Source organism: Thalassophryne amazonica, chromosome 10 (genome assembly GCF_902500255.1).
Source record: "Thalassophryne amazonica chromosome 10, fThaAma1.1, whole genome shotgun sequence".
In the NCBI taxonomy this organism is placed as follows: domain Eukaryota; kingdom Metazoa; phylum Chordata; class Actinopteri; order Batrachoidiformes; family Batrachoididae; genus Thalassophryne; species Thalassophryne amazonica.
Genome location: NC_047112.1, coordinates 42,248,970 through 42,276,870, shown reverse-complemented (window position 1 = coordinate 42,276,870; position 27,901 = coordinate 42,248,970). Strand labels below are relative to the sequence as shown.

General features: G+C 40.6%; 1 protein-coding gene and 1 long non-coding RNA gene across 3 annotated transcripts in view; one reads left to right on the top strand and one right to left on the bottom strand.

Annotated features, from left to right (window-relative positions):
- The window catches only part of LOC117518696, a 28,129-nt gene extending 27,967 nt beyond the window's left edge, over positions 1–162 (top strand). Inside the window, exon 3 of the long non-coding RNA XR_004563042.1 lies at positions 47–162. This is a non-coding gene — a long non-coding RNA (uncharacterized LOC117518696). The remainder of the gene's footprint in view (positions 1–46) is intronic.
- clcc1 (chloride channel CLIC-like 1) lies at positions 84–27,549 on the bottom strand. 2 transcript variants are annotated; one of them, XM_034179916.1, is made up of 10 exons: positions 27,304–27,549; positions 20,817–20,924; positions 18,859–18,969; positions 18,351–18,572; positions 14,559–14,699; positions 14,338–14,437; positions 13,937–14,034; positions 13,551–13,697; positions 2,258–2,917; positions 84–535 (listed from the first exon to the last, which is right to left on the bottom strand). In XM_034179916.1, exons 1-9 carry the CDS (start codon positions 27,430–27,432, stop codon positions 2,300–2,302), a joined length of 1,674 nt encoding a protein of 557 aa, XP_034035807.1. In that variant the 5' UTR covers positions 27,433–27,549; the 3' UTR covers positions 84–535; positions 2,258–2,299. The 2 variants fall into 2 exon arrangements, with proteins under 2 accessions (XP_034035807.1, XP_034035809.1); XM_034179918.1 differs by having other exon boundaries at positions 84–508.
- Between the last annotated feature and the right edge of the window lie 352 nt (positions 27,550–27,901).

The following is a 27,901-nucleotide window of genomic DNA, read 5'->3' as shown; positions in this document are numbered from 1 at the left end:
ATGTGGCCCAATTTCCTTTTTTTTTGGGGGGGGGGGGGGGGGGTAGGCAAGTCGGGCCACAAATCGGCAAGGGAGGCCAGGTAAAGAGTTCATCATGACAAGCAAGGCAAATCTGATTTATTTCCAAAAATAATCTCAGAGAACTCAGAATAAATGTTCCACCAGCAAAACTGGAATCCTGAAGAATTTGCTACTTGGAAAATAAACACAGCCATTTTTGCTTCAGAACCCCATAATAATACTAATATTAATGATAATAACAATCATAATTTATTAAAATCTGTGATTCTTAAAATCCATAATTACAAAATACAAAATCAAATTTGCCAGCAAAGTTTATAAAATATAAACAGGCAAAGCTTGCACTGCAGAGGAAAACCGAAAAGGTATACAGACCGCCCATTTCTCTGCTGATATTGGAGAAGTTATCCCAACCAAAACTGGGACAGATTCAGCGTGTTCCCCTGGCGCAGAAGGGTTCTGATCTGCTTCTGGTGTTTTGAAGACTCTAAAGGGCTTACAACATGGGTTACACCTATTAAAATACAAATGGAAAGTAAATACTATAGTGTTTATAAAGTTTACGCACCTTCAGCATTTTACTTGTTAAATAATTTCAAAATTTCCCAAAAAATTATTCTGACTTCTTGCCACAAACAAAAATTTTAAACTATGCTCTTCAATCAACATGAATAAAACCTTTATTCCTTTATCCTGATTTACAATGGGGAAAAAAAAAATTGAAAACAAGTAAAAACCAAGGGTATGTAGACTTTTTATAGCCACTGATCAACCATGCTCTAAAATGCAGTTCAATAGAGATTTCTGATAAATCTTGTCAACAAAATATATATTAAATAAAAATGAACCCAACATTTAATAGTATTACTGGCCAATAATAAGTAAATTGGCGATTTTGTATTCAAAAATGCACATGGTACAGTGCACAGTGGCATTTATCATCTGGAGCACATAGAATTTTACTGCAGAGCTGAGTATCAGCTATGCAGGACTGGTGCAATAATACTCGTGATTTGTAAATAAGGAAGGAAATGTAAAATGTTGACTCATACTTCTCATAGAAAATTGCCGTTTAACAATCAAATAACAGAAACACAATACAGCATCCTAAGAGCTGCTGTTCTATTCCATATGCATTATTAGAAAAAAAAAGTGTGTGCACGTATACGAGGTCTATTAGAAAAGTATCCAACCTTATTTTTTTCAAAAACCATATGGATTTGAATCACGTGTGATTGCGTCAGACAAGCTTGAACCCTCGTGCGCATGCATGAGTTTTTCCACGCCTGTCGGTTGCGTCATTTGCCTGTGAGCAGGCTTTGAGTGAGGAGTGGTCCAGCCCCCTCGTCGACGTTTCACTGCCAGGAAATGGCGGAATGATTTGGGCTTTTTTTTCCATCAGAATTTTTTCAGAAACTGTTAGAGACTGGCAGCTGGAAACCATTAGAAAAATTTATCTGGCTTTCGGTGAAAATGTTACGGGCTTGGTAGAGAATAAGGAGTATTACTGTCGCTTTAAGGACGGCCCCCAGCGGATGTGGGGTGCGCCGCGCTCCGAAGCCGCCATCGACAGGCTGAATGACCATTTCATTTCTAAATGGATGGCTGTCTGGATCCGTGACCATTGTGTGCCATTTCTCTGGTTATCACAAGAGCTGGACATCAACCATTTTCCGGCAGATTTCACTTTTAACAAGAGATTTTGTCATGGAAAGCTGAGAGGAGGCTTCGCGCGTCATGATGGATTCACGACTGGAGCAAGACTAAACCACCTCCGTTTTTCTGAATAAAAAAAAAAAAAGCCCAAATCATTCCGCCATTTCCTGGCAATGAAACAACGACGAGGGGGCTGGACCACTCCTCACTCAAAGCCTGCTCACAGGCGATTGACGCAACCGACAGGCGTGGAAAAACTCACGCATGCGCACGAGGGGTGATTCAAATCCATATGGTTTTTGAAAAAAAATAAGTTCGGATACTTCTCTCTCTCATATACATATATATACACATATACATATACACATATACATACATATATATATATGGCACGGTGGCTATAATCCATCTAGGTGTGTAAAATCTATTAAGTGTTTACTGGTTGAATATATTCACAAGCTCAGTACCAGAAAATAAAGACGCACATACACAGACAGCAGAAGTACATTTAACATGGAAACATAATATCAAAACACAACCTAATAGACTAGATTTAGAACATCCATTTTAAAGAACTCACCTATACATTAATCTCTGCTGAGTTTTCAGAAGTCTACGTGCTTCACAGAATCTCAGCCCGTTTCTTCTTTGGCCGAGATTTGGACGCTCCTTTGTTTCTACTATGCTCAAGATGAGAAAGATCATTGACTTTCAGACATTTAGCCTTCAACAGGGATTTGTTTGGACTTGATTCAAAAAGTTTACTTTTCACTTGGGGGGTGTTGGATTTGGTTTCACTGTCTGTTGGCTGCAGCGGTACAGACATAATGGCTTTCGGGAGCTCCTCTTCAGTGTCCTCAGGGTTGTCTGAATCTGTCTCAGTTTGATGGTCGCTGTCAGTGGCTGTGAGATTCTCTGATTGATCTGTCTCAGGACTTTGCTCGTGCCAAACAGTGTCGGTCTCATCCTGGCTTGCAGTGTGTAGAGTCTCCACGGTCACCCTGGGACTGCTGGGTTGCCTCTGTCGAACCTGGCTCCGGTGTGGTCTACTGTCACTGGCTCCAGGTATTGTGGTACAGGATGGTGTGCTAGCCCCTGTTAAGTGATTAACATCCTGGATTCTGTGGAGGGGAGGTTGCTGCTGTTCCAACTGTGGAGGTGTCGGGGACCTTATTCTGCGGCGTAGAGGTGCGGTGATGCCATATCGGAAGGCTGCCTGCACACTTCCATACATGAATACCTGTATAACAGTGAAATACTGTAAATGCACTGGCAGTGAACAACTTTAACCCCTTAATGCCTGAATTTATATAGCTGTATATAAAAAAAATGTTTTGTGTGTGTTTTTGCCTTTAAGTAGATGGTAAATAATGTTGAGATTATTAATTTCACTTTTGCACAAAAAATAAATAGTAATTTTGGTATTTTGGTAATGAATTTATGTTATAATGCTATAATAATAATAATATGTTGCAAATTTGCAACAACAGGCATACTGGTCAATTTGGTATGTTGCATATTTGAGTCAAATATTGTAGCATATATATGCGGGGGGGCTTTTCAGTCAGGACAAGAACAAAATTAATTGGCACATTTAGAGTGCCAACAGTGTCCAGTGTCACAGGCTAACCGGATACATTACACTATGTAACACAATTTTTGTTCCTGGCTTCTAAGTGTTAAAATTCAACTGCTTATGTCTAAAGTCTATGGAAAAATGACTACATTCAGCACAAACTTTGATTTTATTTTTTCTAACGTTCTAGAAAGTTCTAAAAGTTTCTTGAAATTTCTAGATAATTCTGGAAACTTCTGGACAGTTCCAGCAGTTAAAGAATATTCTAGACTACTCAGTAGTAGTGAAGGCAAATCGAGAATATTCTTGAAAATAGACAAATTTCAAAATATCATTGTCCTGATCACAGAAGCAAAGTTTCTGTGGAATAACAGCTATTTTATATTTATTTAAGGCATAACAGGTTAGGAAAACACACTGTGTACCCAGGAACAAAACAAAAGTAAAAATTTGTTACATAGTGTTATTGGAAGCAAAACAACAACAAAAAAACAACACACACTAAGCTGCATGCCAAGTCAACTACCAATGAGGGGCTGTGTCTTGGCAGTTTACTTGTCATCACACAGAAGAGCTGTGCTAAGGTACAACTCCTACACCAAAATAAGCAACTAACTATATAAACTGTGTTTTAAAACGTTTCCATTTCCAAACGAGAGGTTGGGATTGGGGGTCCTCTCCATGAAACCGCACACTTCTAATGGCATTTTCACTGGTTCAGTGGTGGTGATTTACCAAGAGTAGTTTGGACAGACCCACAGTAACATTATATAGCTACTTAGCCAGTGATGTTATGTTCAAAACCAATATTGGGCTGATAAATTTAGTTTTTGTTCCAAGTAAAAAAAGGTGTCCCCAAAAGAGCCTAGGTTACAGAATCCAGAGTTATATATATATATATTATATATATATATATATATACACACACACACACACACACACGTACGGTGCATCTGCAAAGTAATCACAGCACTACAATTTTTACACATTTTATGTTATGTTGCAGCCTTATTCCAAAATGAAGTAAATTCATTTCCCCCCCCTCAAAACTCAACTCACAACACCCCATAATGACAACATGAGAAAAAAAAATTGTGTGCAAATTTACTAAAAATAAAAAAACTAAGAAATCAGACGTACGTAAGTATTCACACCCTTTCGTCATTATTTTGTTGATCAAATCAAATCAATTTTGTTTATATAGCGCCAAATCACAACAAACAGTTGCCCCAAGGCGCTTTATATTGTAAGGCAAAAGCCATACAATAATTACAGAATCAAATTACAGATCAAAACGACCCCCTATGAGCAAGCACTTGGCGACAGTGGGAAGGAAAAACTCCCTTTTAACAGGAAGAAACCTCCAGCAGAACCAGGCTCAGGGAGGAGCAGTCTTCTGCTGGGACTGGCTGGGGCTGAGGGGAGAGAATCAGGAAAAAGACATGCTGTGGAAGAGAGCAGAGATCAATCCCTAATGATTAAATGCAGAGTGGTGCATACAGAGCAAAAGGAGGTGAATAAAAAGAAACACTCAGTGCATCATGATGAGATTTCTCGACTGCTGTCAGTAATGATGGTATTTGGTTAGACTCTTTCTCTTGCCTCTACTGGTGGATGGCTCTCACTGTGGTATTGTATCACTTCCTGTTCCGGAGCACAGCTGTGTTTTGCTGTATCTGTTAGCTGTTTAATCTGCGTAGTTAGATTGATCTAGATAACGATTTGTTTCACAGTGTAATCTTCACATGCCTTAACTAAAGCACTCTCTATGCTGAATCACCTCTAAATTATTTACACATTATTCACTTTGTGTGTTTTTAGGAATACGCTAGCTTAGCGCAGCTACTAGCTCCTAGCCGGTTTAGCATGGCGACTTCTCCTGTCTCTCCCGCACTTTTCTGCTCTGGGTGTGAAATGTTTAGTTATTCCTCGGCCTCCTTTAGCAGTAACGGTACTTGTAATAAGTGTATCTTATTCGCAGCTCTGGAGGCCAGGCTGAGCGAATTGGAGACTCGGCTCCGCACCTTGGAAAATCCTACAGCGAGCCAGGCCCCTGTAGTTGGTGCGGGCCAAGGTAGCTTAGCCACCATTAGCTGTCCCCCAGCAGATCCCGAGCGGCCGGGAAAGCAGGCCGGCTGGGTGACTGTGAGGAGGAAGCGTAGTCCTAAACAGAAGCCCCCTGTACACCACAAACCCATTCACATCTGTTTTTCCCCCCACTCGGTGACACACCCGCCGAGGAACAAACTCTGGTTACTGGCGACTCCGTTTTCAGAAATGTGAAGTTAGCGACACCAGCAACCATAGTCAAATGTCTTCCGGGGGCCAGAGCAGGTGACATTGAAGGAAATTTGAAACTGCTGGCTAAGGCTAAGCGTAAATTTGGTAAGATTGTAATTCACGTCGGCAGTAATGACACCCGGTTACGCCAATCGGAGGTCACTAAAATTAACATTGAATCGGTGTGTAACTTTGCAAAAACAATGTCGGACTCTGTAGTTTTCTCTGGGCCCTTCCCCAATCGGACAGGGAGTGACATGTTTAGCCGCATGTTCTCCTTGAATTGCTGGCTGTCTGAGTGGTGTCCAAAAAAATGAGGTGGGCTTCATAGATAATTGGCAAAGCTTCTGGGGAAAAGCTGGTCCTGTTAGGAGAGACGGCATCCATCCCACTTTGGATGGAGCAGCTCTCATTTCTAGAAATCTGGCCAATTTTATTAAACCCTCCAAACCATGACTATCCAGGGTTGGGACCAGGAAGCAGAGTTGTAGTCTTACACACCTCTCTGCAGCTTCTCTCCCCCTGCCATCCCCCCAATACCCCATCCCCGTAGAGACAGTGCCTGCTCCCAGACCACCAAGAACCAGTAAAAATTTATTTAAGCATAAAAATTCATAAAGAAAAAATAATATAGCACCTTCAACTGCACCACAGACTAAAACGGTTAAATGTGGTTTATTAAACATTAGGTCTCTCTCTTCTAAGTCCCTGTTAGTAAATGATACAATAATTGAACAACATATTGATTTATTCTGCCTTACAGAAACCAGGTTACAGCAGGATGAATATGTTAGTTTAAATGAGTCAACACCCTCGAGTCACTGTCAGAATGCTCGCAGCACGGGCCGAGGGGGAGGATTAGCAGCAATCTTCCACTCCAGCTTATTAATTAATGAAAAACCCAGACAGAGCTTTAATTCATTTGAAAGCTTGACTCAGTCTTGTCCATCCAAATTGGAAGTCCCAAAACCCAGTTTTATTTGTTGTTATCTATCGTCCACCTGGTCGTTACTGTGAGTTTCTCTGTGAATTTTCAGACCTTTTGTCTGACTTAGTGCTTAGCTCAGATAAGATAATTATAGTTGGCGATTTTAACATCCACATTGATGCTGAGAATGACATCCTCAACACTGCATTTAATCTATTATTAGACTCAATTGGCTTCACTCAAAATGTAAATGAGTCCACCCACCACTTTAACCATACTTTAGATCTTGTTCTGACTTATGGTATGGAAATTGAAGACTTAACAGTATTCCCTGAAAAGCCCCTTGTGTCTGATCATTTCTTAACATTTACATTGACTTTAATGGACTACCCAGCAGTGGGGAATAAGTTTCATTACAGTAGAAGTCTTTTGGAAAGCGCTGTAACTAGGTTTAAGGATATGATTCCTTCATTGTTATGTTCTCCAATGCCATATATCAACACAGTGCAGAGTAGCTAACTAAACTCTGTGAGTGAGATAGATTATCTCGTCAATAGTTTTACATCCTCATTGAGCACAACTTTGGATGCTGTAGCTCCTCTGAAAAAGAGAGCCTTAAATCAGAAGTGCCTGACTCCGTGGTATAACTCAAACTCGCAGCTTAAAGCAGATAACCCGTAAGCTGGAGAGGAAATGGGGTCTCACTAATTTAGAAGATCTTCACTTAGCCTGGAAAAAGAGTCTGTTGCTCTATAAAAAAAAAAGCCCTCCGTAAAGCTAGGACATCTTACTACTCATCACTAATTGAAGAAAATAAGAACAACCCCAGGTTTCTTTTCAGCATTGTAGCCAGGCTAACAAAGAGTCAGAGTTCTATTGAGCCGAGTATTCCTTTAACTTTAACTAGTAATGACTTCATGACTTTCTTTGCTAATAAAATTTTAACTATTAGAGAAAAAATTACTCACAACCATCCCAAAGACATATCGTTATCTTTGGCTGCTTTCAGTAAGTAAGTCCCTTCGGCTGCTCCCTTGTTTGCACTCGGGGTCACCACAGCAAATCCAAGGTGGATCTGCATGTTGATTTGGCACAGGTTTTACGCTGGATGCCCTTCCTGACGCAACTCCACATTACATGGAGAAATGTGGCAGGGGTGGGATTTGAACCCAGAACCTTCCGAACTGAAACCAAGCGCATTAACCACTTGGCCACCACCCCTGCTAATCTTTGGCTGCTTTCAGTAATACTGGTATTTGGTTAGACTTTTTCTCTCCGATTGTTCTGTCGGAGTTATTTTCATTAGCTACTTCCTCCAAACCATCAACATGTCTATTAGACCCCATTCCTACCAGGCTGCTCAAGGAAGCCCTACCATGAATTAATGCGTCGATCTTAAATATGATCAATCTATCTTTATTAGTTGGCTATGTACCACAGGCTTTTAAGGTGGCAGTAATTAAACCATTACTTAAAAAGCCATCACTTGACCCAGCTATCTTAGCTAATTATAGGCCAATCTCCAACCTTCCTTTTCTCTCAAAAATTCTTGAAAGGGTAGTTGTAAAACAGCTAACTGATCATCTGCAGAGGAATGGTCTATTTGAAGAGTTTCAGTCAAGTTTTAGAATTCATCATAGTACAGAAACAGCATTAGTGAAGGTTATAAATGATCTTATGGCCTCAGACAGTGGACTCATCTCTGTGCTTGTCCTGTTAGACCTCAGTGCTGCTTTTGATACTGTTGACCATAAAATTTTATTACAGAGATTAGAGCATGCCATAGGTATTAAAGGCACTGCGCTGCGGTGGTTTGAATCATATTTAATAGATTACAATTTGTTCATGTAAATGGGGAGTCTTCTTCACAGACTAAGGTTAATTATGGAGTTCCACAAGGTTCTGTGCTAGGACCAATTTTATTCACTTTATTTGGCTGCTGGGGGGTTCCTATGATGCACTGAGTGTTGCTTTCTCTTTTTGCTCTGTATGCACCACTCTGCATTTAATCATTAGTGATTGATCTCTGCTCTCTTCCACAGCATGTCTTTTTCCTGATTCTCTCCCCTCAGCCCCAACCAGTCCCAGTAGAAGACTGCCCCTCCCTGAGCCTGGTTCTGCTGGAGGTTTCTTCCTGTTAAAAGGGAGTTTTTCCTTCCCACTGTCGCCAAGTGTTTGCTCACAGGGGGTCGTTTTGACTGTTGGGGTTTTTCTGTAATTATTGTATGGCTTTTGCCTTACAATATAAAGCGCCTTGGGGCAACTGTTTGTTGTGATTTGGCGCTATATAAATAAAATTGATTTGATTTGTTCATGGGAAACCCCCCCGCAATCTAAGTCTATAGCAGCATAACTAAGGGATGGTTCAGGGTCACCTGATCCAGCCCTAACTATAAGCTTTAGCAAAAAGGAATGTTTTAAGCTTAATCTTAAAAGCAGAGAGGGTGTCTGTCTCCCTAATCCGAATTGGGAGCTGGTTCCACAGGAGAGGAGCCTGAAAGCTGAAGGCTCTGCCTCCCATTCTACTCTTACAAACCCTAGGAACTACAAGTAAGCCTGCAGTCTGAGAGCGAAGCGCTCTATTGGGGTGATATGGTACTCTGAGGTCCCTAAGATAAGATGGGACCTGATTATTCAAAACCTTATAAGTAAGAAGAAGAATTTTAAATTCTATTCTGGAATTAACAGGAAGCCAATGAAGAGAAGCCAATATGGGTGAAATATGCTCTCTCCTTCTCGTCCCTGTCAGTACTCTAGCTGCAGCATTTTGAATTAACTGAAGGCTTTTCAGGGAACTTTTAGGACAACCTGATAATAATGAATTACAATAGTCCAGCCTAGAAGAAATAAATGCATGAATTAGCTTTTCAGCATCACTCTGAGACAAGACCTTTCTAATTTTAGAGATATTGCGCAAATGCAAAAAAGCAGTCCTACATATTTGCTTAATATGCGCATTGAAGGACATAGCCTGATCACAAAATACTCCAAGATTTCTCACAGTATTACTGGAGGTCAGGGTAATGCCATCCAAAGTAAGGATCTGGTTAGACACCATGTTTCTAAGATTTGTGGGGCCAAGTACAATAACTTCAGTTTTATCTGAATTTAAAAGCAGGAAATTAGAGGTCATCCATGTCTTTATGTCTGTAAGACATTCCTGCAGTTTAACTAATTGGTGTGTGTCCTCTGGCTTCATGGATAGATAAAGCTGGGTATCATCTGCGTAACAATGAAAATTTAAGCAATGCTTTCTAATAATACTGCCTAAGGGAAGCATGTATAAAGTGAATAAAATCGGTCCTAGCACAGAACCTTGTGGAATTCCATAATTAACCTTAGTCCGTGAAGAAGACTCCCCATTTACATGAACAAATTGTAATCTATTAGATAAATATGATTCAAACCATTGCAGCGCAGTGCCTTTAATACCTATGGCATGCTCTAATCTCTGTAATAAAATTTTATGGTCAACAGTATCAAAAGCTGCACTGAGGTCTAACAGGACGAGCACAGAGATGAGTCCACTGTCTGAGGCCATAAGATCATTTATAACCTTCACTAATGCTGTTTCTGTACTATGATGAATTCTGTAACCTGACAAACTCTTCAAATAGACCATTCCTCTGCAGATGATCAGTTAGCTGTTTTACAACTACCCTTTCAAGAATTTTTGAGAGAAAAGGAAGGTTGGAGATTGGCCTATAATTAGCTAAGATAGCTGGTCAAGTGATGGCTTTTTAAGTAATGGTTTAATTACTGACACCTTAAAAGCCTGTGGTACATAGCCAACTAATAAAGATAGACTGATCATATTTAAGATCGAAGCATTAATTAATGGTAGGGCTTCCTTGAGCAGCCTGGTAGGAATGGGGTTTAATAGATATGTTGATGGTTTGGAGGAAGTGACTAATGAAAATAACTCAGAACAATCGGAGAGAAAGAGTCTAACCAAATACCAGCATTACTGAAAGCAGACGGACATAAAGATATGTCTTTGGGATGGTTATGAATAATTTTTTCTCTAATAGTTAAAATTTTATTTGCAAAGAAAGTCATGAAGTCATTACTAGTTAAAGTTAAAGGAATACTCGGCTCAATAGAGCTCTGACTGTCAGCCTGGCTACAGTGCTGAAAAGAAACCTGGGGTTGTTCTTATTTTCTTCAATTAGTGATGAATAGTAAGATGTCCGTGCTTTACGGAGGGCTTTTTTTTTTTATAGAGCAACAGACTTTTTCAGGCTAAATGAAGATCTTCTAAATTAGTGAGAAGCCATTTCCTCTCCAGCTTACGGGTTATCTGCTTTAAGCTGCGAGTTTGTGGGTTAAACCACGGAGTCAGGCACTTCTGATTTAAGGCTCTCTTTTTCAGAGGAGCTACAGCATCCAAAGTTGTGCTCAATGAGGATGTAAAGTTATTGACGAGATAATCTATCTCACTCACAGAGTTTAGGTAGCTACTCTGCACTGTGTTGGTATATGGCATTGAAGAACATAAAGAAGGAATCATATCCTTAAACCTAGTTACAGCGCTTTCAGAAAGACTTCTACTGTAATGAAACTTATTCCCCACTGCTGGGTAGTCCATTAAAGTAAATGTAAATGCTATTAAGAAATGATCAGACAAAAAGGGGTTTTCAGTGAATACTGTTAAGCTTCAATTTCCATGCCATATGTCAGAACAAAATCTAAAGTGTGGTTAAAATGGTGGGTGGGCTCATTTTCATTTTGCGCGAAGTCAACAGTCTAATAATAGTTTAAATGCAGTGTTGAGGCTGTCATTCTCAGCATCTATGTGGATGTTAAAAATCACCCACTATAATTATCTTATCTGAGCTAAGCACTAAATCAGACAAAAGGTCTGAAAAATCACAAAGAAACTCACAGTAACAACCAGGTGGACGATAGATAATAACAAATAAAACTTGTTTTTGAGACTTCCAATTTGGATGGACAAGACTAAGAGTCAAGCTTTCAAATGAATGGGTTTTTGACTAATTAATAAGCTGAAGTGGAAGATTGCTGCTAATCCTCCTCCTCGACCCGTGCTTCGAGCATTCTGACAGTTAGTGTGACTCGGGGGTGTTGACTCATTTAAACTAACATATTCATCCTGCTGTAACCAGGTTTCTGTAAGGCAGAATAAATCAATATGTTGATCAATTATTATATCATTTACTAACAGGGACTTAGAAGAGAGAGACCTAATATTTAATAAGCCACATTTAACTGTTTTAGTCTGTGGTGCAGTTGAAGGTGCTATATTATTTTTTCTTTTTGAATTTTTATGCTTAAATAGATTTTTACTGGTTATTGGTGGTCTGGGAGCAGGCACAGTCTCTACGGGGATGGTGTATTGGGGGGATGGCAGGGGGAGAGAAGCAGCAGAGAGGTGTGTAAGACAACAACTACAACAAAGGTGTTGATGCACCTTTGGCAGCAATTACAGCCTCAAGACCTCTTGAATATAATGCCACAAGCTTAGTGCACCCGTGTTTAGGCCCATTCCTCTTTGCAGCACCTCTCAACCACCATCAGGTTGGATGGGGAGTGTTGGTGCACAGCCATTTTCAGATCTCTCCAGAGATGTTCAATCAGATTTAGGTCTGGGCTCTGGCTGGGCCACTCAAGAATATTCACATTGTTGTCCTGAAGCCACACCTTTGATAACTTGGCTGTGTGATTAGGGTCCCTGTCCTGCTGAAAGATGAATAGTCACCCCACTCTGAGATCAAGAGCGCTCTGGAGCAGGTTCTCATCCAGGATGTCTCTGTACATTGCTGCCATCTTTCCCTCAATCCTGACTAGTCTCCCAGTTCGCTGAAAAACATCCAGCATAATGCTGCCGCCACCATGCTTCACTGTAGGGATGGTGCCTGGTTTCCTCCAAACATGATACCTGGCATTCACACCAAAGAGTTCAGTGTTTGTCTCATCAGACTAGAGAATTTTGTTTCTCATGGTCTGAGAGTCCTTCAGGTGCCTTTTGGCAAACTCCACGCAGGCTGCCATGTGCCTTTTACTAAGGAGTGGTTTACGTCTGGCAACTCTACCATACAGGCCTGATTGGTGGGGTGCTGCAGAGATGGTTGTCCTTCTGGAAGTTTCTCCTCTTTCCACAGAGGAATGCTGGAGCTCTGACAGAATGATCATCGGGTTCTTGGTCACCTCCCTAACTACAGGTCTTCTGTCCCGATCACTTAGTTTAGATGGGGGGCCAGCTCTACGAAGAGTCCTGGTGGATCCCAACCTCTTCCATTTATGGGTAATGGGGCCACTGTGCTCATTGAGACCTTCAACGCAACAGAAATGTTTCTGGACCATTCCCTAGATTTGTGCCTCAAGACAATCCTATCTCTGAGGTTTAGAGACAATTCCTTTGACTTCATGCTTGGTTTGTGCTCTGATATTCACTGTCAACTGTGGGAACTTATATATAGACAGGTGTGTGCCTTTCCAAATCATGTCCAATCAACTAAATTTACCCCAGGTGGACTCAAATTAAGCTGCAGAAACATCTCAGCTAAATAAATAAATTTTTCGAATGGTTTCCAGCTGCCTGTCTCTAACAGTTTCTGAAAAAATTCTGATGGAAAAAAGCCCAAATCATTCCGCCATTTCCTCGCAATGAAACGACGACGAGAGGGGTGGACCAGTGCTCACTCAAAGCCTGCCCACAGGCGAATGACGCAACCGACAGGCGTGGAAAAACTCACGCATGCGCACAAAGGTTCAAGCTTGGCTGACGTAAAAACATATGAATCAAATCCATATATTTTTTGCATAAAATAAAAAGGTCGGATTCTTTTCTCACAGACCTTGTATACATACACACACACATATATATATATATATATATATATATATATATATATATATATATATATATACACAAACACACAACCTTTGATATGTATGTACATATGAATTTGATATGTAGCTTTCCTCACATATGTTGCTTCCCAACTTTATCCTTTGCCGACATATCAACATACTTACACTATTAGGCTAATTAAACATAGAAGTAAAAAAAATGTTTTGTATTTATTTGCATCTGTACCAAAATTATTATTTATCAAGGGTTCTTACCAAAATGGAAAGCACAATTGTGATAAGAACGGGGATCTGCAAAGTTATTGGTAGGTCTTTGAGAAGAGCTCGGAGAAACTCACTAATCCCTTGGCCAAAATGCTTCAACGGCTCTGTGATGAAGGTAGTGATAGTGAGCGATATGGCCTAAACAGAGAAAACAAAACTGGAACTTTGTACTTTTCAATGTGTCACCAAAACTATATAACTGAGTGGAATTAGTTCATTGCATTTTCTCAAGTATACTTCAAAAATGAACAGAAAAGTATTATTACGTATATTGAAGTTTAAGGTACATTTGTATGTGTAACAATATACAATTAACCATAAATCAAGTTTATAGCCTACGCATGCACTCAGAACCTTGCACTTACATCCCAGCTTACCTTGGTCGGAGGAACCAGCAGAATGGGGTTGACTACGAGGACTTCAAAATATTTCTTACAGGGATCATCCTGAAGAGTCCAGGTACTTCTGAACCACTCTGAAAAGATAATCAACACATTTCCTCATCATTTAAGACAGTTCAGGACCAACAAATACTGTTGGGCTTAAAAACTACTTGTCTTCTTGCCAAAACATTTTATCACTGCTATGTAACTGCTGAAAATACCCAATAAATTCTTACCCAAAAGTAAAAGAATGTTTCTCGAATTTGTGACATACTAAGCAGACAGAGTGGCTTGAAAAGGTTTCTTTGGTTTTCATTAATTATTAAATATACATACATAAAGAGATAACAATAAGCATGATAACTCAATGACTTACACTCAAATTATTAAATTACCTTTCAGACTATCACTCCAGTCAATTTTCTTCATTCCCCTGCATTTGTCGGTTACACTATCCATCTTGACTATATTGTTTTGGTGCTCGGCAAATGCAGTCTGGGAAAAACATTAGCATGATGTACTACTAGTTAATGACAGAGCATGACACAGTGTACAACATTTATCAAATAGAAAGTATTTAATGATAGCTGATCAAGTTCACAAGGGTTGTCTTCACCTGGTAGAGGTAGAACCAGTTCCAAACAAAACTAGTAAAGAAGCTGATATAAAACAGTCTCCTGAGCTGCGCAAACCATGACACTGATGACCACCACTGAGTGGCGATGATGATCGATATGATCATACCAAAAAGACCAATCTGGAATCCAAACACAAAAGATTAAAACTTGAGATGTTACACAAGTGAAAAGAACAGAGTCAGTGAGAGCTGAGACAATATAAAACAGCACTTCAAAGAAATAAAGGTAGCGAGAGGAAGCACAGAGGTGACTGTCCAGGAACCTGTGGTTCGGTTCTAGCTGGTCTGGTACATCTAATGACTCTGGAACACAGGTGAACAGCAGTCTGGCACATGACACACACTGGCTGGACTGTGTTGGAGCATTTTTTTTTTTTTTTTTTTTTGGACTGTGTTTAAAAAATGTGACAACATCTTGAATGGATGCCGTGAATTTAAAACCCACACTTTAAAAGGGACCAAGTGTGGGAGGGCTGGAGGTTTGGACCAAACCCTTGCCTAAATTTGCACCAATGTCGCGTTAACATGGTGCTACATGGATCATATGTGGGTTGACGTGGATCATATGTGGCAATATGAGCCATTCGAGGCTGGACGGGTCTCAAATGACAGGTCGGTCGTGGCTCACTAGAGGCTGATACCTGGTACACACCCATGCGTGGCTCATTATTCATGGCTTATTATTCGGTGGGACAGAGGCTGAGTAATAAGCTTTAGGCCTCGGTCCTCAGAGATGAGCCTCGTTTGCTGAATATTCTGCCTCTAAGAGCCTCTCAGAGCCACTATTCTCCCACGATTGTTGAATACCTCCTCTCGTACCAGAAAAAAAAAAAACATGCTGCGTGGCTCATTATTGACTGTTCATTATTTGGGGGGTACCAGGGCTTTATACAGTCATTCTAACACCGTTATCCAACTTTCGATTTTGTGTTCGACTGTTAATGTCTGCAAAATCCCTCTTTTACGCAGGGCGTCCTACGCTCCTTCTCGCTGACTTCATTTCTTCTGCGGCTTCATTTCTTCCACGGCTTTAAACACACAGTCAATTGACACTGTGATCCAACTTTTAACTTTGTGTTCGTCCGTTAATGTCTGCAAAATTGCTCTTTTGTGTGCGCGCGTTCTATGTTTCTGGATAGTCACCTCTGCGCACTCCTTCTTGCTGGCTTTATTTCTTCCACAGCTTTAAACACACATTTGACACCATGATCCAACTTTTAACTTTGTGTTTGTCCGTTATTGACTGCAAAATTCGCTCTTTTGCAGGCTGGCATTCTGCCTAAATGCTCGTTTTGAGCGCAAGTCATTGCGTCAGTGCACACACACAGCGGAGATCATCTCATCCATTATAACAAGACGTTAAATCTATCATAAACATACTTTTACAGCTGATTATATAGAAGGAATGAACATGCAACTGTTTTACCAAGCTATTACAATAAAAACATTACAAAAAGTTACGTTTTAAGCTGCTTTAATATGTTCTCCACCTCAGTGCATGAAAGAGAGGGAAAAAAATGGTCCAGATGAAACAGTTCTTTGTGATTCTAGAAGCGATTAGAGGTGTTTTCAATATCCAAGCTCTGACAGAAAATGATTAATCCGCTACAAAATAATTATTTTTTTATACAGCGTCTGGCGCACAAAGCAGGACAGTCCAGGTAATGTAAGCTGATGCTTACAATGAGGTTGGGTGAAAATTTAATTCAATCCCTCACCCAAAGTCATGGCCATTTTTTTTTTTTAACAATACTGTTAGTCTGTATGGACATTTGCCACAGTCCACTGCCAGAAAAACAGCACATCACACCCTTTACAGACTTCCTGAGAGTTGTGAACCCACAAGGAGGTGACACCGTATTATTTTTTCGGGCTGATGCCGACCGAGTACAACCCCTGGCAAAAATTATGGAATCACTGGCCTCGGATGATGTTCATTCAGTTGTTTAATTTTGTAGAAAAAAAGCAGATCACAAACATTACACAAAACTAAAGTCATTTCAAATGGCAACTTTCTGGCTTTAAGAAACACTATAAGAAATCAAGAAAAAAAAGATTGTGACAGTCAGTAACAGTTATTTTTTTAGACCAAGCAGAGGAAAAAAATATGGAATCACTCAATTCTGAGGAATAAATTATGGAATCACCCTGTAAATTTTCATCCCCCAAACTAACACCTGCATCAAATCAGATCTGCTCGTTGACATTGACCCTATGTGTCTTTTTGCAAGGAATGTTTTCACAGTTTTTGCTCTATGGCAAGATGCATTATCATCTTGAAAAATGATTTAATCATCCCTAAACATCCTTTCAATTGTCCAAAATATCAACGTAAACTTGTGCATTTATTGATGATGTAATGACAGCCATCTCCCCAGTGCCTTTACCTGACATGCAGCCCCATATCGTCAATGACTGTGGAAATTTACATGTTCTCTTCAGGCAATCATCTTTATAAATCTCATTGGAATGGCACCAAACAAGAGTTCCAGCATCATCACCTTGCCCAATGCAGATTCGAGATTCATCACTGAATATGACTTTCATCCAGTCATCCACAGTCCACGATTGCTTTTCCTTAGCCCATTGTAACCTTGTTTTTTTTCTGTTTAGGTGTTAATGATGGCTTTTGTTTAGCTTTTCTGTATGTAAATCCCATTTCCTTTAGGTGGTTTCTTACAGTTCGGTCACAGACGTTGACTCAAGTTTCCTCCCATTCGTTCCTCATTTGTTTTGTTGTGCATTTTTCGATTTTTGAGACATATTGCTTTAAGTTTTCTGTCTTGACGCTTTGATGTCTTCCTTGGTCTACCAGTATGTTTGCCTTTAACAACCTTCCCATGTTGTTTGTATTTGGTCCAGAGTTTAGACACAGCTGACTGTGAACAACCAACATCTTTTGCAACATTGCGTGATGATTTACCCTCTTTTAAGAGTTTGATAATCCTCTCCTTTGTTTCAACTGACATCTCTCGTGTTGGAGCCATGATTCATGTCAGTCCACTTGGTGCAACAGCTCTCCAAGGTGTGATCACTCCTTTTTAGATGCAGACTAACGAGCAGATCTGATATGATGCAGGTGTTAGTTTTGGGGATGAAAATTTACAGGGTGATTCCATAATTTTTTCCTCAGAATTGAGTGATTCCATATTTTTTTCCTCTGCTTGGTCTAAAAAAGTAACCGTTACTGACTGCCACAATCTTTTTTTCTTGATTTCTTACAGTGTTTTTTAAAGCCAGAAAGTTGCCATTTGAAATGACTTTAGTTTTGTGTCATGTCTGTGATCTGCTTTTTTTCTACAAAATTAAACAACTGAATGAACATCCTCCGAGGCCGGTGATTCCATCATTTTTGCCAGGGGTTGTACCACGGTTGTAGACCCAGCCACCAGGGGCTTACCCCAACCAGGCCTGGCACCACACAGAGGCCCCAGCATCCCTTATCTGGGCAAGGTGACTCAAGCCCACACCATGCTAGGTTTGGGAATGCCTCAGGATGCCCAGGAAGAGTTACAAGACCTACACGGGGATAGGAAAGTGTGGGAAGAGCTGCTTGGTCTGCTGCCACCATAACCCGGATCCGGATAAGCAGCAGAAAATTAATGAATACTGTTACTTCGTCCTTGTCATAATTGTGAAAACGTTTATTGGAGCATGCAATCCTCAGGCGACTGAACACCATTATCTTAGTGCGTATGAACAGTATTGATGAAGAATATTGATGCACGACAAAGACAAATAAACAGACTTTAGACTGAAAAATGTGTTTACCTTCAAGAGTGTATCAAGCTCCACACCAAAAGTGTCCTCAAAATGCCATTTCCAGGCCTCATAGTTATGTGGTCTGAAATCCACCAGAATCTGACTAATGGCACTGTCCAGTGCCCCTGTCCTCCAGCTGTCTTCACCCTCTAGAAACTTCTGAATGTCTGTGACAGCTTGACTGGACAAACTTACTTTAGCATCATAGAGGATGTTGTTTGACTTACTGGGCTGCAAAATAAAGGAAAAAAAAGGGTAAGAATAAGTAGTTTATCGTAGAATGGCCTTACTTTGACTTGCACTTGAATCTAACCGTTTCTGAATTTTGCCAAAGTGGTCACAACGTTGCCTGCATCTTTCTAATGTAAGTGGGATCACTAAAAAACAGATAAAACACTGCCCATTGACCTTGAGTCTGGCACTGAATCAATCACAATGTGTAACTGTTGTTACCTCTGCAGAATACAAGTACTTATTATAGGCACAGTAATTATCTACATAAATCAGAACAACATACCAAACCAACTCTTTCCATTTCATTCAAGAGCCTGTGAAGGAAACGCTTGAACACTGGGCTGTACATAGGCTGCTGTGAGAGGGATGCGATATTCTTCTTCAGATCACTGATCTGAAGAAAAACACAAAACATGTTGCGACAGACTTCAGAAAAGGAAATTTTCTTCACTTATATTTGACACTTCAGATAGTCAGAGCTCCCCTTTTCTTTTCTCTTAATAAAAAATAAACAATAAAGCTCCCTATATACTCCTGTAGACACTTTTATACCAGGAGGGAAACAACACCTCCATGAATGGTGTTCCCTGTTTTGTAAAGATGACATTATTATAGCAGGAATTTACAGACTATAATATTAAATTTGACAACAATCATTAGAATATCTTATTCTGTAGAGTTGGGCAAGTCCCGATTCATCCAGATCCCATTACTAGCCCATGAATCACACATCCATGTTCTCCTTTAACCCAGATTTTTTTATCCTGCACCTGTCCTGAACACCAAGTAATGTATACAAATTAAAAAAATGTTACGCTCACCAATCGCCTTGTACAATCTCATTTCCAATATACACCAGTCCACCTAAGTGAATCGGGATCTTCCTTGTCGGTGCAAATCAGAACAGAGTTGGATGACTGCTAACTGTATGCAGATTCAAGATTCATGCAAGTTACAGATTCGCTGAGTGGATCAGGTGCACTACCTCGTCTGCACAAAATGCAGTCAAATTTGATGGCAATCGCCTCCTGCGATCACCTCACAGATCTGCTGAGTGGATCAGGCACATTTACTCTCAGCATTTGTTGACACTGATCATTCTCTGCAACCAGAGTCAGCACTCATGTAACTTATAGAGCTGCTACAAATGAAAAACCGAGGAGCACAGTGTCACTCACAGTATGTGGGTGACTGTCAGATTCGCACAGTACACAGACTGACTAAACTGCAGATTTCACAACTTTATCCACTCAAGTGTAAAGTACTGACGTACAAACTAATAGTGAGAAAACACAAACATTTCAGATGTTTTTTGTAGGTAGCTAAATGATACAAGTATTGAGAATGAGCATTCATTCGCTACACTACATATTCCAATTAATGTTGATAACTGATATTAGGACCTCAGTGTTCATATTTCAGGAGATATTAATGCAGTGTTTTATTTACTATGGTACACTATCACCAATGTATTTATTTATTTGTAGTTGGAAACCGTAGACTCATGTTTCACCAGTAGGGTTTCTGCTTTCTTGGTTAATACTGACTACAGTGACTCAAAAGACTTGTAAAACATGGATCATTTTAGTGAGTGACTCGTAAGAAATTCACATATGTAAAATGAATCAACAACACTTTGAGGGGTGATTGAGGTTTTTTTTTTTTTTGAGTCTGACCCAGAAAAAGTAGGGCGTGGTTCACAGTCTTGTGCATACTGGGAAACCAACATTTCTCAACACTGCACCCAGTCAGTCAAAACCTCACAAATTCTCAAGAAATGCTGGTGGCATATTTCTATAATAACCTCAGGTAAGCCTGGTGGCTGCACATCTGATATGCACCCCCAGAGCAAGGACAAAAGCTATACCATTTAAATTATATAGTTTGACTTTGGACAAGACACCTATAGTCGCATTCTCGCTTGATGATTTCATCAAATCTATCTATCTATCTATCTATATATATATAAACACTTCCTGTTTGCTGTTTGAATAAATGTGACCCAGGCCAGAAGAGCTTTTGTATTTGTTGTAATTCTACAGAGAAGTCAGCATATGAGTGCATATACACTAGCTCAGGATAAAAAGTTGGAATTCTCATCGTCCTCCCTTATCAAATTAATTGATATAATACGTGGGCTGGCCATTGTTACCATGATGGAAGTATACACGCTGAAAACCTTTCTAGTGAACATTTTCCTGAATCAAAAATAAATACAAAAAATGCCTAAGAAACACCAACCTGTTGTTGTAAACCTTCCACATTTTTACTGCAGGCCATTATCTCTGCATGACAGGATCCTGGAACATGTTCTCTTCTTTTTGTTGGTGCATTTGGAGCGCTTGGTGTCTGCAAGGGGACACAATTATCAATATGACATCGAAACATCCAAGTTAAGTACAGTCAGGTTAAGTATTTGAACACTGACAGTAAAGTTATTGTAAGTCTGCCACCACATGTCAGAGGTGAAAATTAATAATAATATTGAGAAAATCTCCAATCACAGAACTCACCTAGGCATTTTCATCAAAATAAGTGAGTGGTGTAAGAATTAGACTACACTTTTTATGTGCACTTATTTTTTGTGAAGCACCAGAAGAAAATGTGTCAACAAACTGGGTGCTCAGTTGATTTGTGGTCAGGTATGTGTTCTCTAATCATTTCATTTTCAAGCATGAAATGAGAGAATTGACAACTGTAATATATTTTAGATGCCTATGTTTTATCTTATGGTTGTTTTTAACAGTGTACAGCACTTTGATCAACTATGGTTGTTGTAAAGCGCTTTAGAAATAAAACTTGAATGACTGATTGAAGTAAGACAATAAAAATACCTAGGCCCAGTTTCATAAAGTGGGCTAATCTTTTAGACTAAACTTAATTAGTCGACTGAAGTTAGTAGCCCAATATTAGCCATCCAATCTCCATTTCACATCAACAGCTAAACTTGTAGAATACAACCCCTGGCAATAATTATGGAATCACCAGCCTCGGAGGATGTTCATTCAGTTGTTTAATTTTGTAGAAAAAAAGCAGATCACAGACATGACACAAAACTAAAGTCATTTCAAATGGCAACTTTCTGGCTTTAAGAAACACTATAAGAAATCAGGAAAAATAATTGTGGCAGTCAGTAACGGTTACTTTTTAGACCAAGCAGAGGGAAAAAAATATGGACTCACTCAATTCTAAGGAATAAATTATGGAATCACCCTGTAATTTTCATCCCCAAAACTAACACCTGCATCAAATCAGATCTGCTCGTTAGTCTGCATCTAAAAAGGAGTGATCACACCTTGGAGAGCTGTTGCACCAAGTGGACTGACATGAATCATGGCTCCAACACGAGAGATGTCAATTGAAACAAAGGAGAGGATTATCAAACTCTTAAAAGAGGGTAAATCATCACGCAATGTTGCAAAAGATGTTGGTTGTTCAGTCAGCTGTGTCTAAACTCTGGACCAAATACAACATGGGAAGGTTGTTAAAGGCAAACATACTGGTAGACCAAGGAAGACATCAAAGCGTCAAGACAGAAAACTTAAAGCAGTATGTCTCAAAAATCGAAAATGCACAACAAAACAAATGAGGAACGAATGGGAGGAAACTGGAGTCAACGTCTGTGACCGAACTGTAAGAAACTGCCTAAAGGAAATGGGATTTACATACAGAAAAGCTAAACGAAAGCCATCATTAACACCTAAACAGAAAAAAACAAGGTTACAATGGGCTAAGGAAAAGCAATCGTGGACTGTGGATGACTGGATGAAAGTCATATTCAGTGATGAATCTCGAATCTGCATTGGGCAAGGTGATGATGCTGGAACTTTTGCTTGGTGCCGTTCCAATGAGATTTATAAAGATGACTGCCTGAAGAGAACATGTAAACTTCCACAGTCATTGATGATATGGGGCTGCATGTCAGGTAAAGGCACTGGGGAGATGGCTGTCACTACATCATCAATAAATGCACAAGTTTACGTTGATATTTTGGACACTTTTCTTATCCCATCAATTGAAAGGATGTTTGGGGATGATGAAATCATTTTTCAAGATGATAATGCATCTTGCCATAGAGCAAAAACTGTGAAAACATTCCTTGCAAAAAGACACATAGGGTCAATGTCATGGTCTGCAAATAGTCCGGATCTTATTCCAATTGAAAATCTTTGGTGGTAGTTGAAGAAAATGGTCCATGACAAGGCTCCAACCTGCAAAGCTGATCTGGCAACTGCAATCAGAGAAAGTTGGAGCCAAATTGATGAAGAGTACTGTTTGTCACTCATTAAGTCCATGCCTCAGAGACTGCAAGCTGTTATAAAAGTCAGAGGTGGTGCAACAAAATACTAGTGATGTGTTGGAGCGTTCTTTTGTTTTGCATGATTCCATAATTTTTTCCTCAGAATTGAGTGATTTCCATATTTTTTTCCCTCTGCTTGTTCTAAAAAAGTAACCGTTACTGAATGCCACAATTTTTTTTTCCTGATTTCTTATAGTGTTTCTTAAAGCCAGAAAGTTGCCATTTGAAATGACTTTAGTTTTGTGTCATGTCTGTGATCTGCTTATTTTCTACAAAACTAAACAACTGAATGAACATCCTCCGAGGCCGGTGATTCCATAATTTTTGCCAGGGGTTGTAGCCGTCTAATGTTAGCCGAAGATTTTCACAGGCATAAGCGGCCTCACGAGTGCTGTTGCCAAGAAATGTCTCCAATGTGCAAGAGTTGCGTTTACTTCCGGGTTGGTCATCTACAAACATGGATGAATCTGCCGCACCAGAGGAGAAACGCTCCCGGCCTTGGCATCCATAAACTTCTCCAACGTATTATTCCAGTCCTGGAAACACCTGCTTCATCAAGTGGTGGTACATGATAGCTGCTATTTTTGAGGTAAGACACTGAAGTTTTGTCAACTAAAATAAGATTAGCCTCCTGTGTAACAGGCTAAAAACTTTAGTCAGCCAACACAAAACTTCAGCTGACTAAACGCTTTGTGTAATGACTAACGTCAAAAGATTAAATTGACTAAATGAGTTTAGTCAACTAATCCTTAATCCCTTAGTTGCTCCTGGTGTGTAGTGAGCGCCTTGTATGCCAGCATCCTGACAAAGGGGTGAATGTGAGGCATTATTGTAAAACGCTTTGCGCGTCTGATGCAGATGGAAAAGCGCTATATAAATGCAGTCCATTTACCATTTAAACAAGATTAGCTCACTTTATGAAACTAGGCCCCAGTCTTACCTTTTTAGCATTACAATTGTAATGTGTTGCTCTCGAAAGTGATGCAATACTAGTTCGCATGGGATACAGCCACTTGTCAGTACACTAGCAACAGCATATTGGCAGAGATGGTTATAGATGCAGACCTGGCAGGTGTCTGGACTCAATAACTTGAGAACTATTGAACACTAAACTTGACTTTGTATCCTGGCTTAATATCACAGAGTTTAAATATACAGGCCATAGCTCAAGGTGGAGGAGGTCATGATGACCAGTGATGCAGAAATTATGTTACTAAGTTTTATCCCCTGCAATTAAGAGGGCAAGCAAAAACTATCATAACTGGGACCGCAAGCAGTCATATACGGTACCTCGCGTCCGTGCCACCGCCTCCCCAGGCCACCATGTCCCCTTGTGACCAGATGTGAGCAGGTGCATAAAGGGGCAGACACTCATCACACAGTTCAAGTTTCAAGCAAATCAGACAAAGCATGAAGAAGTATGGCATGCTGATGGGTCATCCACTAGGGGGCGCTCAGTGCAAAAACAGAGGGGGCAGGTGTGTACAGGGACAGACGTAGAGAAGCTTGAATCTTCGACTGGACTGGGTTGCTTGACGCGAGGACGTTTTGCTTCAAATCGCAGAAGCTTCCTCAGCTAAAATTCTTGCTCTGGTGGTCTAACTTCTGTCTTGACTCTTGTAGAGAAGAATAATCAAGAAGTCACAAAAGCTGGAGTTTTAAACCTAACCAGACTCCTCCTACCGAGAGGCAGACTGCTATAGGCCAGTGACTAAACAATAGCTCTAATTAGCACCTATTGTGCTCTAGTTAGCACCCTCCTAATGACAGGGCAGCTGTCCCTCCTAATGATGGGACGGACCCTCTCTTGATGGCCCCCTTGACGACTCTGCTGATGACGTGAATGACTCATTACCATGAACAAAGACTGAAACTGCTTTGACCTGAGTACCCCATTGTAAACATACACTCAACAAAAATATAAAGGCAACACTTTTGGTTTTGCTCCCATTTTGTATGAGATGAACTCAAAGATCTAAAACTTTTTCCACATACACAATATCACCATTTCCCTCAAATATTGTTCACAAACCAGTCTAAATCTGTGATAGTGAGCACTTCTCCTTTGCTGAGATAATCCATCCCACCTCACAGGTGTACCATATCAAGATGCTGATTAGACACCATGATTAGTGCACAGTTGTGCCTTAGACTGCCCACAATAAAAGGCCACTCTGAAAGGTGCAGTTTTATCACACAGCACAATGCCACAGATGTCAAGATTTGAGGGAGCGTGCAATTGGCATGCTGACAGCAGGAATGTCAACCAGAGCTGTTGCTCGTGTATTGAATGTTCATTTCTCTACCATAAGCCATCTCCAAAGGCGTTTCAGAGAATTTCGCAGTACATCCAACCAGCCTCACAACCGCAGACCACGTGTAACCACACCAGCCCAGGACCTCAACATCCAGCATGTTCACCTCCAAGATCGTCTGAGACCAGCCATTCGGACAACTGCTGAAACAATCGGTTTGCATAACCAAAGAATTTCTGCACAAACTGTCAGAAACCGTCCCAGGGAAGCTCATCTGCATGCTCGTCGTCCTCATCGGGGTCTCGACCTGACTCCAATTCGTCATCGTAACCGACGTGAGTGGGCAAATGCTCACATTCGCTGGCGTTTGGCACGTTGGAGAGGTGTTCTCTTCACGGATAAATCTCAGTTCACACTGTTCAGGGCAGATGGCAAACAGCATGTGTGGCGTCGTGTGGGTGAGCGGTTTCCTGATGTCAATGTTGTGGATCGAGTGGCCCATGGTGGCGGTGGGGTTATGGTATGGGCAGGCGTCTGTTATGGACGAAGAACACAGGTGCATTTTATTGATGGCATTTTGAATGCACAGAGATACCATGACGAGATCCTGAGGCCCACTGTTGTGCCATACATCCAAGAACATCACCTCATGTTGCAGCAGGATAATGCATGGCCCCGTGTTGCAAGGATCTGTACACAATTCTTGGAAGCTGAAAATGTCCCAGTTCTTGCATGGCCGGCATACTCACCGGACATGTCACCCACTGAGCATGTTTGGGATGCTCTGGACCGGCGTATATGACAGCGTGTACCAGTTCCTGCCAATATCCAGCAGCTTTGCACAGCCATTGAAGAGGAGTGGACCAACATTCCACAGGCCACAATTGACAACCTGATCAACTCTATGCGAAGGAGATGTGTTGCACTGCATGAGGCAAATGGTGGTCACACCAGATACTGACTGGTATCCCTCCCCCCCCCAAATAAAACAAAACTGCACCTTTCAGAGTGGCCTTTTATTGTGGACAGTCTAAGGCACACCTGTGCACTATTCATGGTGTCTAATCAGCATCTTGATATGGTACACCTGTGAGGTGGGATGGATTATCTCAGCAAAGGAGAAGTGCTCGCTATCACAGATTTAGACTGGTTTGTGAACAATATTTGAGGGAAATGGTGATATTGTGTATGTGGAAAAAGTTTTAGATCTTTGAGTTCATCTCATACAAAATGGGAGCAAAACCAAAAGTGTTGCGTTTATATTTTTGTTGAGTATAGGTGAGACTAAGCAACCTTTACACAAAAGGCTATACCAGCACCGTAGAGAAGGCGCCAGTGGACCTCAGTCTGCAGTTCATCTCCACCTTAAAGACACTAACCACACATTTGAGGACAAGGAAGTTAAAATATTAGCCAGAGAGAAGAAATGGTTTGAGAGAGGGGTCAAGGAGGCATTCTTTGTGAAACGTTTGAAACCCAGCCTTAACCGGGGAGGGGGTCTGAGACACGCTTTATCCCCTGTTTACAATGGGGTACTCAGGTCAAAGCAGTTTCTTGTTTTTTCTTTTGTTCATGGTAATGAGTCATTCACATCATCAGCAGAGTCATCAAGGGAGCCATCAAGAGAGGGTCCGTCCCATCATTAGGAGGGACAGCTGCCCTGTCATTAGGAGGGTGCTAACTAGAGCACAATAGGTGCTAATTAGAGCTATTGTTTAGTCACTGGCCTATAGCAGTCTGCCTCTCGGTAGGAGGGGTCTGGTTAGGTTTAAAACTCCAGCTTTTGTGACTTCTTGATTATTCTTCTCTACAAGAGTCAAGACAGAAGTTAGGCCACCAGAGCAAGAATTTTAGCTGAGGAAGCTTCTGCGATTTGAAGCGAGACGTCCTTGCGTCAAGCAATCCAGTCCAGTCGAAAATTCAAGCTTCTCTACTATGGAAACCACCTGGACAACTGAGAGCCTACACAGAAACAGGGGCAGACACTCATCACACAGTTCACGTTTCAAGCAAATCAGACAAGATACAGGGTAGATTAAATATAAAGTCTTGAAAAAAGGGGGCGTGGCTTCACACTTTTGCCAATAACCAAAACGAAATGAAAACTCATTCATTTCCAAATATTACTTAACCAGACTGCACAGTTTCCTTGAGATAAGTGATACCTCCCAACCTCTGCGGGGCTCCTCATGGTTTTGGTGCTGGGGTCGTAGTTGAGCATATCGTAGGGATCCAACCAGTCCTCCTCCCCATGTTCACCGTGCACCAGAACCAGGCAGCAGATGAGCACGAAGAGCAGCATCCTGATTTTCTATCGACGAGCACGAACTAATATTTGCTTAATGCTAACAAGCTGTTAGCTAGCTATCGTAAAAAACTATCAAAACAACGAAAATCAGCTCGCACTGTTGCTTCCTGGAAAACTATGGGTTTGTCTTTCTTCTTCTTTCATATAATGGCGGTTGTCAGAAGACTAATGCACCCTACTGCCACCAATTTGACAGGAGGAGTGAATTAGACAGCAGGAAAAAAATAAATAAATAAATAAATAAATATATATATATATATATATATATATATATATATATATATATATATATATATATATATATATATATATATATATATTAGGTGAAAATTGCGCGCATTTTCACAAAAAATTACTTTTTCAACATATTCAGTTTATGCTTTTTTTTTCCGTCTCACTGTCGTAGCCTTAGACTCCTGCTTATATAGACGACGCACAGGATCAACCCCCGCCCCCCCCATCT

Bases quoted from the DNA above. Each gene is read 5' to 3' on its own strand.
- clcc1 (XM_034179916.1), bottom strand. From the start codon at position 27,432: ATGCTGCTCTTCGTGCTCATCTGCTGCCTGGTTCTGGTGCACGGTGAA. The intron at 18,573-18,858 runs GTATGTTGTTCT...TTTATTTTGCAG, and splicing joins AAATGGAAAGAGTTGGTTTG to CCCAGTAAGTCAAACAACAT. The intron at 14,700-18,350 runs GTAAACACATTT...TTTGGATTCCAG, and splicing joins AGCTTGATACACTCTTGAAG to ATTGGTCTTTTTGGTATGAT.